The 14,907-nt window shown below is 49.9% G+C and overlaps 1 protein-coding gene across 1 annotated transcript in view; it reads left to right on the top strand.

The window, feature by feature from the left end:
* Positions 1-1,040: 1,040 nt before the first annotated feature.
* BNC1 (basonuclin zinc finger protein 1) overlaps positions 1,041-14,907 on the top strand; it is a gene marked incomplete at its 5' end in the record, with an annotated part of 33,982 nt that continues 20,115 nt past the window's right edge. The window contains one exon of the mRNA XM_080651709.1: positions 1,041-1,118. Coding sequence (XP_080507835.1) covers positions 1,041-1,118 — 78 coding nt within the window. The remainder of the gene's footprint in view (positions 1,119-14,907) is intronic.

The raw sequence follows: 14,907 nt of genomic DNA, 5'->3' as shown, positions 1-14,907 counted from the left end.
CCGCGGGCTCAGCGCGTCCGCGGGCGGCCCCGGCGGGCGGCGGGCGGCGGGCTCCCCGGGAGGGGCACGGGCGGGCGGGCGGCCGGCGCGGGGGAGGGGCGGGGAGGGGACCGCGCGGGAGGAGGCCCCCACCGGGCGCAGGGGGCGGGCGGGGAGGGGAGCCGCCCACTTCGCCGCGTCGCCCCGACGGCCGGAGCTTGGCTGCGGCGGCGCCCGCCGAGCCGGGGCGGACGCGGGCCGGGACGCGCGTGGGGAGCCGGGCTCCGGGCGGCCGCAGGATGGCGGAGGTAAGCGGGGCGCCCTGCGCGCGGGGTGGCCGCGGCGCCGCTCGGACCCGGGCCCGTCGGCGCCGGGGTCGCGCCCTGGCCGCCTCCGAGGCCACCTGCGCAGCGCGAGCGGGTCCCCGCGGCCGCAGGACGGCGCGGTGGGTGGGCAGCGCGGGCCGGCGACGCGCGTCAGGCCGCCCCTTCCCTCGGCGCCGCGGCCCCTACCGAGCGCGCCCGCAGCGGCGTCCACTCAGCGCTCAGCGCGCGGGCGGAAGGGCCGCTGGGACCGGGGCTGGGTTTCCGTGGGGCACGGGGACCGTGGGGACCGGCGGGCGGCAGAGACTCGGTTCCCGCCGCGCTCGGGGGCGCACCTCCAGGGGAAAAGCGCGCACAGGGTGCCGGCGGCCGGCGCATAGCGTCCCCTCGGCCGAGCTCGGGGCCGGGGACGCAGCGGAGGGGCGGGGGGCGCGCAGGGAAAAGCCGGGGGCGCGTCTCCCTGCCTCGGGACGGGGCACCTGCGGGGACTCAGGGGCCTGGGCGGGAGGTCTGTGCCCTGGGGAACGCGGCGGCGTCGGGTGCCTGTGGCCGGCGGGGCGCGGGGGGGGGGGGGGAGCAGCGGCGCGGGCGGGGGAGGCCGCTGCGTGTCCCCGCGGCCCCCGGCTGTGCCCGAGAGGCTGGGGATTTGTCATCCAGATGTGACAAGATCGCAGAGAGGCGCGGGCAGGAGGAGATCTGATACTCATCAGTGCATAGCTCGGAGCCAAACTTTCTCAAATGCGGTGTAGGAACATGTTCTTCTCATTTAAGGCATCGCTTTGTGGCTGCGCGGCTGCCACCGGCCTGACTTTGACAGTGCGGCGGAATGCCCGCGAACAGCCTTAATTGTAGGAGCGAAGTGGGGTGTGCTTGGGGTAGGAGGCGGGGAGGATCAGACACTCTTCAGGTTCAGTAATGTCCCGGGTTTTATGGCCCGCGCTCCCCGCACGCCTCTGAAGGACGGGGCCTTTAAATCAGGCCAGACGCCTGGTCGCAGCCAGGCCTCTGCTGTTAACACTTAAGGGGCCTGAAAGAGGCCCCACTGGTGTCCTGGGAATCCCTGTCAGAGGGTGTGAGTGTGTGTAGGGGAAACATGTGTTACTACAGCTTTGGGTCCACAGAGCAGATCTAGCAACAATTTTTTTTTTTTAAATATTGATTTCTTCTCATCAAAGCGACAAAGATTCTGGCTTCACCCTAAGTGAGTTGAAAAACAGCATTTTGCAGGCCCTTTTTTTCCCCCCCTGGTGATCTCTTATTCCTTGTTTATTGTTTTAAGTCACCGTTGGATTTCGTGGGATCTTTCCAATGCGATTTCTTGGACCCTTAGCTTGCAAATACGTGTTGAAATTTTGGTGCAAGGATAAATATACTGGCTTTGCAATAGTCCCTTCCCAAATCTGTTGATACATGTTAGTAAAACATCATCAAAATTGGATATGTCAAAACGGCGTTTTTGTACATCACACAAAAGAGCATTCCTCCGGGCGTTATTAATTGTCCAGGATTTGATTTTTGCTTTCAGTATAGGTGTGAAAAGATGGCCACCACTTTTGCTCTGTTTTCATAAATAACGTCGTCCTTTCGGGCAAAGAACAAGGTGTGAGTCATCATTTGAGTTCTCATCCAATAAGTTTGCCAACTTGAATTTCACCAAAAAAAGTATTACCGTTTCCACTCAGCGATCAGTTGAACACGTTCCTGTTATAGCTGAACACCGGAAAGAGGTGGTGAAATCTTCACTTAGCACCACCGCTGTTCCTACTCCAGGAACTCATAATGGTGTCCAGACACCTGTGTCGTCTAATTTGGAACATCATCTGTGCCCAGAGCCTAGAACGGGATTCAGCAACACGCTGCTCCTTCAGGCAGAGAGAAAGCGGTTAGTTCGACGTGCGTGTTTGGCTGGGAAAAAATGATCCGTTTGCTCTGGTTCGAATTCACATTAGAAAGACGAGGCAGCGTGGGCTAATTGCCATGCAAGCGTAAGCTTTGCAGAGAGGGTTATTTTTATTTTTTTTATTTTACATCTTTCCCACGCAGCCCAGGCCCACATTCTGTACCTCAGAATCCTCAGCGTGGAAGGAAGGGGGAATCCAACCTATTGGGCGAGAAAAGCCATATAGATTCTCCCTGTGGGATAATTGTGCTTTAAGTACGCTCTCTTTATTTATGAATGCTTCGGGATACATATAGATGGGAAAACAATTTTAAAGTTCAGTTTGTCGGTAAAACTAAACCGCAGCGTACGGGGTGCGGGGCCCAAGAGTGTTCAGCTTTTGGTACGTGCTTTAGAAGTTATTTTGACAGTGGCCATTAAAGAGTTGCCCTGAAGGTTCCACAAGCTAAATTACTTGCAGGAGGAGCAAGCTTTACCCCAGGGTGAATTTTCACCTCTACAGATGTCATTGACAGTGAGTTACTTTTCTCCAAAGCAGCCCTGTTGAAAAGAATTAGAAATCCCCTCGCTAAGGTAAGCACTCAGCGCTGAGTTCTCATCCTTTTCATATCTAACATCAACTCTTAGGGAGTCACTGCATTTTTTTTTACATTACCTTATTCCAAGATTTTAATTTTATTGATTGAGATACTCTATTTTTCATGACTTGCCTAAGAGATGTTCAAGATAACTGGGTTCCGCACGGAATGGGGCATCTGGAGGGATTTTAGTCTTTTTTCCTTTTAAATCAGTTTCTACCTGAAAACCTTGCTTCCTCTTATCTTGTCATGCTTTGAAGCCCTTTTTCCTAATTCTGGAAATTCCAAGATTCCAGTGTGGCCCCATTCCTCTACCCAGCCACATGCCTATTTTATCCCAAAAGGGGTTGTTCTGGGGCGGGGTGGGGGGGGGCAGCTTGGACCGTGGGGAAGTACAAAAAGGGTAGGTCTGCGCAGAGCAGGCCTGTTTTCCCAGAGTCCAATTTGGTGCCTTTTCAAACTTGGCAGAGTTGGAAGCAAACGGGCTGTTGCTGTTGCCGTCCACACATGGACTCATTGCTATAAACCAGCCCTAATGATGTATCACAGGAGGACTCTGCCTTGGGGGAAGATAATTCCACTGAGCTAATGTGAGAGAAAGGAGAGATGGAGAAATAAAATGTTGGGAAGGCCAGGTCCACGCAGAGGATGTCGAAGGAAATAGTTGTCTCAGGTAAATTGTAGTTCAGGCTGCTAACACCGCCCCCCCCCCCCCCATCCCGCCCTCGTACAGTTACATTAAATTGTCTCCTCTTACAGACGATTTCTGTGATCTTGCCATGCACTCCAACAAACGTCCAAGTTATTTTCCAGCTCTCCACCAGCTTGCAGGAGCCTTGGCCTTATTCGCTAACCCTCTAATTGTTTCTTGTCTTACTCGTTTGTGAAGGTAACATTTTTATACGGGCAGTGCTGATATTTCATGATACACCGTACTGACTTTTAAGACAGCGATCAGGATAGCATAACTAAACTGTCTGATCTTTCCTTTTTAAAGAGTTTTTTATTTGGAAAATCTAGGATGTTTGTTTGGTTTTTTTTTTTTACACTTTGTTTTTAAAATCTAGTTCTCATTAAATCCCTCAAAGAAACGTTTGCAAAATTGTACTTAGAAATGTTCACAATTTCATCGTTATTTTGCATCAGCAGCAATAGGGAGGTTGCATTGCTTATATAACTGCCCACCTTAGTTAAAATTACCCTTAAGTGTAAAAAAAAAAGAGTTCCCTAAAGTGTAAATGTCTTGTTGTTGTTGTTTCTGTTTCTCCCGGCTTCTCCCAAGCTGAGTGTTGTGTTCAGACATCCGCTACATGGGCAGTTAGCTCCTTCTGTTTTCTGTTATCAAAGGTTTCTGAAGATTACCCCTGAAGTCTCCCAAACTCAGGTTACAAAAGAAAGCGATATATTTGTCTCTCGTATTTCTCTATAGTTTTTGTTGTGGTTATTGTTGTTAGTTCGTTTTTCAAAAACAAATACTTGGTTTTGGTGTCTAAGATAATATTTGCCTATTTTTCTCTGTTTGTGTGTTTAGAACTAATAATTTTAAGAAAAAAAAGGCACAGCTGTTAAATTATTTTGGCACACAGTTTAGACTTTGATTTATAGAGATCAAAGAACGAGCATTTCCCCCATCACCTTCTTTGAACTAAGCAGTAAGAGAACATTACGAGTGTGTCACGCACACCTTCTGCTCCCAGGTAGACTTGGCCCAACATCTGTCCCGCTCTCTCCGTCCCACCTGCCCTTGCCATGCCTTCAGTCTTCTTTGCCTGGTCTCCCACTTTTCATCCCACACTCGTGGTGAGGACCCCAAACCTGTCCGTTCTCCTCCCGTGTCGTTTTCACACGCGTCGCCAATGCTGCCTACCTGGTTCCTGAGGCTTCCCAAGTCCAAGCTTGCAACTCGTGCTCATGGCATACAGGGTCTCCCCCCCTTTCAGAACCCTGATGGCTTCACGAACCCAACACAGAGACTCCCGGCCGCCCATCTGGACAGCCCCCCACACCCCCTCCCCAGGTAGCCGGTCGGGGTGGGCTCTCGCTGCCTGGGACAGATCTGCGCTGTGGCCCAGCCTCCTGGGCTTGAGACAGTCAGTGTCCAGGGTGCGCCTCCTCTGTGCCTCGGACTGGTATTTCCTGCACACGCTGCTGGGGGCATGCCTGCCGCCTCCTGGAAGGACCCTCCTCCCGCCTCCCCACAGGACGTGGCTTTCTCCCTCTGTGTTTGCTACCACACTCGAAAAGAAGCCCTAGCCGGTGTGGCCCAGTGGATAGTGCGTCAGACTGCGTACCGAAGGGTCCTGGGTTCGGTTCTGGTCCAGGGCACGTACCTCAGTTGCAGGCTCCTTCCGGGCCCGGGTGCTGGTTGGGGCTCGTGCAGGAGGCAGCCAATCGAGGTGTTTCTCTCACATCGATGTTCCTCTCTGTCTTTCCCTCTCTCTTCCACTCTCTCTAAACATCAATGGAAAAATATCCTCGGGTGAGGATTAACAAAAAAAATTAAAAAAGAAAGAAAAGAAAATGTTGGAAAGGGGGAAATTTTTATTTATCTTATTTATTTCACTTTTTATTAGAGAGAATTTAAAGCAAAATGAGAATAGTTTAACGGAGTTTAGTGACATGTGCTTGGGGATTCAACTGTGATCAACTTTGGACCAATCCCATTCATCCATCCCCCCCTACCCATTGCCCCATCATTACCAACCCTGGAGTACATTGAGGCAAATCCTGGACACCATATAATTTCTTTTTTTAAAATGTATATTATTATTGATTTCAGATAGGAAGGGAGAGGGAGAGAGAGATAGAAACATCAATGATGAGAGAGAACCGTTGGTCAGCTGCCTCTTGCACACCCCCCACTGGGATCAAGCCCACAAGCTGGGCATGTACTCTTGACCAGAATCGAACCCAGGACCCTTCAGTCCGCAGGCCAGTGCTCTATCCACTGAGCCAAAATGGGTAGAGTGACATCATATAATTTCATTCATTAATGTTCTAATATATAGCTCTAAAAGAAAAGTTTTTTATAAAAGACGAAAGCAGTATCACCATATAACACTTAAAAAATTAACAACTCTTTAATGTCATTAAATTTCCACTATTCAGATTTCTTTGATTGTCTTGTAAACTTGATATTGCCTTTGCTTGGTTCAAATCAAGATCCAAATAAGGTCCATATGTTGTCTCTCTTTTTTCTTTTTTTAATATATTTTTATTGATTTCAGAGAGGAAGGGAGAGGGAGAGAAAGATTGAAACATCAATGATGAGAGAGAATCATTGATCAGCTGCCTCCTGCGCGCCCCCTACTGGGGATGGAGCCTGCAACCCAGGCATGTGCCCTTGACCGGAATCAAACCCGGGACCCCTTGAGTCCACAGGCCGACGCTCTATCCACTGAGCCAAACCAGCCAGGGCGTATGTTGTCTCTCTTAATGTGCAGATTTACACTTTACCTTTTTCCTTGCAATTTATCTGTTGAAAAAGCTGGGCTGTTCGTCCTGTCGAATGGCCCCCACTCTGCATTTTACTTCCTTGTGATACATTTCAACATTCCTCTCTCCCCTGTATTTTCTGCGCACAGGAGTTGACCAAGAGGTTTAGTCTAATTCAGATTTCAACATATTTGGCAAGAACACCCCGTGTGTAATGGATATATCCTTCCATCCAAAGGCAAATGAGCTGGTTGTCATCTTTTTAATTAGGAGTTGAGGAATGCTGACATTCGAATTCTTTCTTTCTTTATCACTGGAATACTTCTGTAAAAGAGAATCTTGGTCTCATCGGTGAGGTGGTACTTCACAGTTCTATAAAAAAAGGAATACACAGTTGAGCCTTTCCCTTTGTTTATCGGGTGTGTGTTTTTTTAAATACGTTTTTATTGATTTCAGCGAGGAGTGGAAAGGGAGAGAAAGATAGATCAGTGATGAAAGAATCGGTGATCGGCTGCCTCCTGCACGTCCTCTACTGGGGATCGAGCCCGCAAACCGGGCATGTGCCCTGACCAAAATCAAACCCAGGACCCTTCAGTCCATAGGCCGATGCTCTATCCACTGAGCCACACCGGCTGGAGCTGTTTACCAGTTTGGGGAATAATCCGTTGGCTCCCCAGCATCTCGAAAGCTGACCGGCGAGTTTTGCATTTATTTTCAGTATCTTTTGAATTGCTAGATTTTAATATAGGGAATGACTCACTAATTTTTGACAAATCGCACTGTCTGCTCAGCTATTCTTTGCCCTATCACAGTGGTCGGCAAACTGCGGCTCGCGAGCCACATGCAGCTCGTGAGCCGCGGTTTGCTACTCTGTTGACTAATAAGTTTGCCGACCACTGCCCTAGGAGCTAAATCACAAGGAACAACAACAGCCTGTGATTATTGGAATCGAGAGTCTAGGTCAGTGGTCCATTAGTCAACAGAGCGGCAACCACTGCCCCATCAGGTTGTATGACTTTTCTCCTCCCTATTGCTCCCCAAGAGCAGACACTGGGAGTTCCTCATCTTTGTACCCCCGGTTCCCCGTACCCAGTAGATGCCTTAAGCAAACAAAAAGCCCAACGTGTTAAATAAACGGGTGTCGTTTGGTTCAACTACTAATGGAAGGTGGTGGCATGAGACGGACATCTGGTCCGAGTGTTTCTCCGGGCGGGTCTCAGGGCGGTGCTGGGAGTGGCAAGAAAGCTGCCTCACACCCACACGGGCCTCATGGGTGTTCTCCCTTCACCCCAGTTGTCCTGAGACATCTGGCAAATCGTGATTCTGTTTTCAGAGTCCTCCTTGCACCTCTGTGGGTTTGCATATGTAAGAAAAACACCAGAGCACCGGCTGGTGTGGCTCAGTGGATAGAGCGTCGGCCTGGGGACTGAAGGGTCCCGGGTTTGATTCCGGTCAAGGGCACATGCCTGGGTTGCAGGCTCGATCCCCAGTAGGGGGCGCGCAGGAGGCAGCTGATCAATGATTCTCTCTCATCATTGATGTTTCAATCTCTCTCTCCCTCTCCCTTCCTCTCTGAAATCAATAAAAATATATTTTTAAAATTTTTTTCAAAAATAGAAAAAAAGGTAGAAAACTTAAAAAAAATGAAAAAAGTTAGAGAAAAATGAGAAGGCAGAAGGTAGGGAGCCCCCCCCCCCCAAAAAAAAAATCTGGTTCTAATAAGAGACGTGAGAAGTACAAACTGTGAGAGGGGCAGAGCAGCCGCAAAGCGCAGGTGGGCAGAGACCTCCTGCCCTTGAACGACACGGTTTCCCGAACCAGAGAGGCTAGGTCTGCAGCCGCAGAGAGCGGGAGTGACAACTTCATTGTCGGTGAAGAGAAAGCAAGCCCTCCCCCACACGCTAAGGTGGGACAACTGCCTTGGAAGCTACCCTTGTGTTACAGATTGGCAGGGTTTTCCCCCGGGACTCAACTACATAAACAGCAATTGTCTGTGTTTAACACTTTAAACATACAACTGGGGAAAACCTGGAGCATTTTCATCCTAAAGCTCGATCACCTTTCAACAGCGAGCTGTGATTTAGCAGTCCGGGTCCTTTGATTTCGAGCTGGGAAATTACGATTCTTACCACCGAGAATCGGGCACAGCCTTCGGATCTCGCAGGAAGAGAGGACCCCACGCTCTGAACGTGGCCCCAGTGATCTTGCTGGTTAGCCATTTTTCACAGGCTTTTCATGCGGTCCTGTCCGTGGTCCGTAAGACCCGTGTGTAACTCAGGAAATGTATTTGGCTGCGAGTAAAAGAGCTCCTAACTGAGACGCCATCCTTTCTGCTCAGCCGACCGTAGGGCATGACTTCAAAGTTGCCTCATGGTGGCAAAATGGCCTCTGCGGTCCAGCCATCATGTGTGTGTTCCCAGGAGGGAAAGCAAAGAGGTCCCTCCGCTGAGCCCCCTCCAGTGTCTAAGGAGCTTTCTGTAAAACTCCACCTGACGCTTGACTTGCATACCACTGGCCTACGGCTGGATAACCCAGCCACCAAAGGGGATGGGGAAATGAAGGTTCTTTCACCAAGGCAGACTGGGCAAAAGGACATCGAGTGGGCATCTATAATTAGTAAGCATGGCACAGCCCCCTCCTTCTCCATTCATTATTCTCCTAAATAATACCAGTGAGCCCTAGCCAGTTTGGCTCAGTGGATAGACGGGTACGTGCCTTGGTTACAAGCTCCTCCCCAGCCAGGGCCCTGGTTGCGGGAGGCAACCGGTCGATGTGTTTCTCTCACATCGATGTTTCTCTCTGTCTTTCCCTCTCCCTGAAAATCAATGGGAAAATATCCTCGGGTCAGGATTAACAAAAATAAAAATAATACCAGTGAAAGCTTGACAAAGTCTTAGGCCCAGGGTCAGCGACTAGGTGTTGGGTTTTGTTGGCTTTTAAATATATTTTTATTGACTTCAGAGGGAGAGGGAGAGAGAGAGAAATATCAGTGATGAGAGAGACTCATTGATGGGTTGCCTGCCTTTCTACTGGGGATCCAAACGGAAACCTGGGCTTGTGCCCTCGACTAGAATTGAACCCGGGACCCTTCAGCCTGTAAGCCGACGCCCTGTCCACTGAGCCACACCAGCCGGGGCTAGGTGTTGGTTTTGAGTTTCAGGAATGATTCACGGTGAAGCAACTCCTACGGAGGTCCTGCCGTAAGTGTTTTTGTAGCTCCGTCTGTGTAGTCAGAACACCTGAGCCCAGGGACCTGCGAACCTGCTTGTTGGAGGCCTGGCAGGAACAGCAGTCGTACTGGGCTAATTGGTCTTTTCAACGCTCCGTCTGCATATTCTCGTTAACGTGCCTTATGGGCCACTGAGGGAGGCGGGCGCAGAGAGGCAGCCCACTTTATGGTCAGAGGCTCCAAGTCAGGGAGCTGGAGCTTATAGGGCTTAACAGGAAGTAAGACATAAGTCGCCGGAGGCCAGTTGTAAGTTTTACTGCCTCCCGGCGAAGGATGCTCAGTATGCTGGGGGCGGGGGGCGGGGGGCGCTCAGGCTCCCCAGCTCTGCATCCGGAGGTGTCATTTTAATAGGCAAATCATGTGAATTTTATGCCTTTAGACTTAGAACCAAACCCACACTCCTTGGTTCGCCCCACAGTCCTATACAGAGTGGTCTCCGTCAGCTCTCTGGCCCCCATTTCCTACCATTAACCTTGTTAACTCCACCCCAATTACACTGGCCCCCTTTTCTGTGCCATGAAAATGCCAACCCCTTCGTGCCTCAGGGCCTTTGCACGTGCTATGCCCGCTACCTGACACACTCCCGCTGCCTCCAGTTCTTCACTGGCTCCTGGCCATCCTCTGGGACTCCGTGTATTTTATTTTTAATATCTCTTTATTGATTTCAGAGAGGAAGGGAGAGGGAGGGAGAGAGAAACATCAATGATGAGAGAGAATCATTGAATAGCTGCCACCTGCACACCCCCTACTGGGGATCAAGCCCACAACCCGGGCATGTGCCCTTCACAGAAATCGAATCCAGGACCCTTCAGTCCGCAGGCTAACACTCTGTCCACTGAGCCACACCAGCCAGGGCTGGGACTCAGTTTAATTGTTACCTCCTCAAAGCCTTTGAGGACCACCCTGTCTAACAGGCGTGTGCTCTTACCTCTACCCCTCCATGCCATCCAGGAAAATCGCTAGCTGAGACTTCTGCTTCACTCCTTCCTAGCACTTCTCTTATTCCGAAAAGGTACTGTTTGTTTACTTGATGATTTTCTCTCTCTAGAATATAAGTTCTTTGAAGGCAGGGACCTCACTGGTCTTTAACCCTCAGAGTTTACAGGGGTCCTCAAACTTTTTAAACAGGGGGCCAGTTCACTGTCCCTCAGACCGTTGGAGGGCCGGACTATAGTTTAAAAAAAAAAAACAACTATGAACATATTCCTATGCGCACTGCGGGCCCGGGACGAGTCGGCTGCTAAGCAGGACAGGCAGCGGCACCCGGCGGGCCGGATAAATGTCCTCGGCGGGCCGCATGTGGCCCGTGGGCCGTAGTTTGAGGACGCCTGGTTTAGAATGACTAGCTCATCCATGCTGAGTACATATTTGGATGGTAATGCCTAACTCTCAAAGTTGACATTGGGATCCAATAAACTCATAAAAATGTAAGTGCATTTAGCATCCAATAGGGATAGTTCAAGAAGTCATCTGTAGTCCAAACTTGAGATCCCCCTGATAGTCCCTAAGCCCCTCAGTTTCCTTGTCTGTAAAAAAGTGGGGATCGCAGTACCTACCTCCTGGGTGGGTTTAAGAGACAAGGTAACACATGGGCGCTCTTAACACATGATAAATGCTCAGTAAAGCTCACCAACTGTGTGACCTTGGGCAAGTTACAACTCTCCCATGCATTTAGGTTTCCTGAGGACAGTCCCCCCCGCGCGGCGATGTAGTGAGGCTTAAAGAGATAGCGCCGAAGGAAAATGCCACCCTGAAGGAGGGCCGATGCCGGAAGGGTAGCTAGTCTCAGAACTGCCCAGCAGAACTGTCTGCGACGATAGACATGTTCCCGTTGCCACTGTCCAGTAGAGCGGCCACCGGCCACACGTGGCTACTGAGCACTTGCCATGTGGCTAGCATGACCCAAGAACCGCATTTTAAATTTGATTTGATTTTAATTCATTTTCATGTAAACAGCCACACGCGTCTCACGGCCAGTGTGTTGGACGGGGCAGAGGAAGTGGCTTGAACCCACAGCGCTGCCTGGTTGATACATAGTGTGATTTTGTTTCAGACCCAGATCACAAATGACTCCCGGACAGGGTCAGTGCCATGAATTTGGAAACCCCAAAAGTCCTCTGTAATTTTTCTCCTCCCCCCTTGCATCTAGTCCCCCAAGAATATCCCCCTGGCCCTAGCTGGTTTGGCTCAGTGGATAAAGCATCGGCCTGAAGACTGAAGGGTCCCGGGTTTGATTCCAGGCAAGGGCACATGCCCGGGTTGCGGGCTCAATCCCCAGTAGGGGGCGTGCAGGAGCTAGCCAATCGATCAATGATTCTCTCTCATCATTGATGTTTCTATCTCTTCCTCTCCCTTCCTCTCTCTGAAATCAATTTAAAAAATATGTTTTAGCCCTAACCAGTTTGGCTCAGTGGATAGAGCATTGGCCTGTGGACTGAAGGGCCCCAGGTTCGATTCCGGTCAAGGGCATGTACCTTGGTTGCGGGCACATCCCCAGTAGGGGGTGTGCAGGAGGCAGCTGATGGATGTTTCTCTCTCATCGATGTTTCTAGCTCTATCCCTCTCCCTTCCTCTCTGTAAAAAAAAAAAAATCAATAAAATATATTTTTAAATATATGCTTAAAATTTTTTAAAATAAAAAAGGATACCCCCCTGAATTTATCTCCAATGATATGAAAATATTTACATGTGCTAGAGATGAAAACAGCTCTGAAGTAGACAGCCTTTATTCTCAAGCTCAGTAATGCAGAGCCCATCAAATGCATGCACTGTCCAGCCGTGGGTGTCTGTGCATCTACCCCACCGTGTGTCTGCGCCGGCCACTGCTGGGCATCAAGTCAGCACCTCCCCACCCTGAAGGTAGGGCAGGCGTGCCCAGGAGAGGCAGAGGGACCCTCAGACCTACCTAAGAACTAGGGCAGTGGTCGGCAAACTCATTAGCCAACAGAGCGGCAAACCGTGGCTCGCGAGCCGAGCCGCAGTTTGCCAACCACTGAACTAGGGCATAACTCTCTATCCGAAGACTGCAAATAACTGAATCGCCCGTCACATACGAGGGGCGTCAGTAATTTCTGGATGAATGAGTGAGCAGAGGGCAGGCACCAAAAACAAACCAGAATCTCGGATGTTGGTTTGTAGCGCATCCAAGTGACTAATAACAATTCAGAAACAGGCTGATGGAAACGAGTGCGGAAGCAAGACTCAGGCCTTGATGAGTTCGGAATGTTGTCAACGTCTGCTTTACGTTCCCGAAGAAAGGTACTTCCATCAGGACTCCAAAGGAAAGGATGTGAGTCTTAAGAGTTTTCCATTTTGATTTACATGAGTACTTTTCGTCCTGTAATTACAATTTGTGTGTGTGTGTGCGCGCGCGGGGTTTGATCTCATTTTAGAAGTTTTCATCTGTCTTTATGTAACAGTGCTGCAATTTCACTACATTGGGGAATTCTGAGTCGGGTGGAAAAACTCAAGGGCCTTATGTTAGAAGTTTTCTAAGACACCATCATTCACCTTTTTCATTCACAAATAATTCCTCTGAGATTGGTTCCCATAATGTCTAATGAGCTTTATTAAGCCTCATTCAAGTAGGTTCTTATAGAACCACATGAATGTTTCTTATAAAGCAGCATCCATACATCGGAACTGTGGGTAAAATTGCTTAAAATGCTGTCCCCGCAGTAGAAACTGCTAAAACTGAATAGTCAGGTTAGGTCGGTGGGTCTCATCTGGGGGCAGTTTTGCCCCCAGGAGCACTTGGAAATGTCTGGAGACATTTTTGGTTTTCACAACGGGGGAGGGAGGTGTTAATGGGGCATCTGGTGGGCCACAGGTGGGGAGGCTACTGGACTTCCTGTAATGGCTGAGATGACACTCAACCAACTAAGCCACGCTATGCACAGCCTCCCCCATGATAATTATTATTTTAAATATTTTTATTGATTTCAGAGAGGAAGGGAGAAGGAGAGAGAGAGAGAAACATCATTGATGAGAGAGAATCATTGATTGGCTTCCTCCTTTATGCCCCCTATTGGGGATCGAGCCGTCAACCTGGGCATGTGCCCTGACCAGGAACTGAACCGTGACCTCCTAGTTCATAGGCCACCGCTCAACCATTGAGCCAGGCCAGCCGGCACCTCCCCCATTATTAACATCCCTCACCATGCAGCACATTTGTTACAACGATGAACCTATAATTGACTGGTTATAATCACCCAGCATCTGTAGTTCACCTTAGAGCTCGTTCTTGGTGGTGCCCATCCTGTAGGTCTGGATAAACGTATAATGATATCTATCTATCATTGCAGTATACTTGGAAGTATTTTCACTGACATTGCAGTCATACGGTCTGCCTATTCATGACGTGTTGGTGAGGATGGGGGAAATTGGAAGCCTCCTGCATTGCTGGTGGGAATGCAAAAATGGTTCAACCCCTGTGGACAACAATTGGACCGTTTCTCAAACAGTTACACTGCGAATGACTAGGTGTTCCAGCAATTCCACTCCTAAGAATGTGCCCAAAAGAAATGGAGACGTGTGTCCACCCTAAACTTGTACCAGGGTTTCTTGGGGGAAGGATGAAAATCAGATTGTGATGGAGGCTGCACTATCCTGTGAATGTACTGCTAGTAAAAATCAGTGGCGTGTGTACTCTAAATGGGTGAGTTGTACATGTGGATTACATCTCAATTTAAAGCTGTTTTTAAAAAAGATGAAAAATAAAACCAAAAAGAATACCACCCTCCCTTCTCTGCCACCCATTAGCACTCCCTACCCACTCGTCATCCCTGCCTACTCCCCACAACCCCTGACAGCCACTGGTCTGCTTTCTGCCTCTATGGGTTGCCCCCTTTTTTTAAAATATATTTTTATTGATTTCAGAGAAGAAGGGAGAGGGAGAGAGAAACACCAGTGATGAGAGAGAATCATTGATCGCCTGCCTCTTGCACACTGTCTACTGGGGATCGAACCCGCAACCCGGGCATGTGCCCTTGACCGGAATCGAACCCAGGACCCTTCAGTCTGCAGGCCGATGCGCTATGCACTGAGCCACACCAGTTAGGGCTGGATTGGCCTAGTCTTGACATTTCTTGTAAATGGATTCGTACAACCTCTGACTTTCTATACTTGGTTTTTTGTGTACTTCTTTCTTTAGCCTAATGTTTCCAAGATCCATCCATGTGGTAGCATATCTCAGGACTTCATTCTTTCTTATTGCCTAACTAGAGGCCCGGCGCACAAATTCGTGCACAGGTGGGGGTCCCTCGGTCTTGCCGGCGTCACAGTGACTGGTCAAACGGTCGTTTGGTTGTTCGGTCTCTTAGGCGATAGGGGCCAATTGGGGCTGCAGGAGGTTGGCTGTGGGAGTGCACTGACCACCAGGGGGCAGCTCCTGCGTTAAGCATCTGCTTCCTGGTGATCAGTGTGCACCATAGCGACCGGTGATCAGTGCGCACCATAGCGACC

Source organism: Plecotus auritus (genome assembly GCF_963455305.1).
Source record: "Plecotus auritus genome assembly, chromosome: 15".
Lineage (NCBI taxonomy): Eukaryota > Metazoa > Chordata > Mammalia > Chiroptera > Vespertilionidae > Plecotus > Plecotus auritus.
This window is presented reverse-complemented; position numbering and strand designations above follow the sequence as displayed.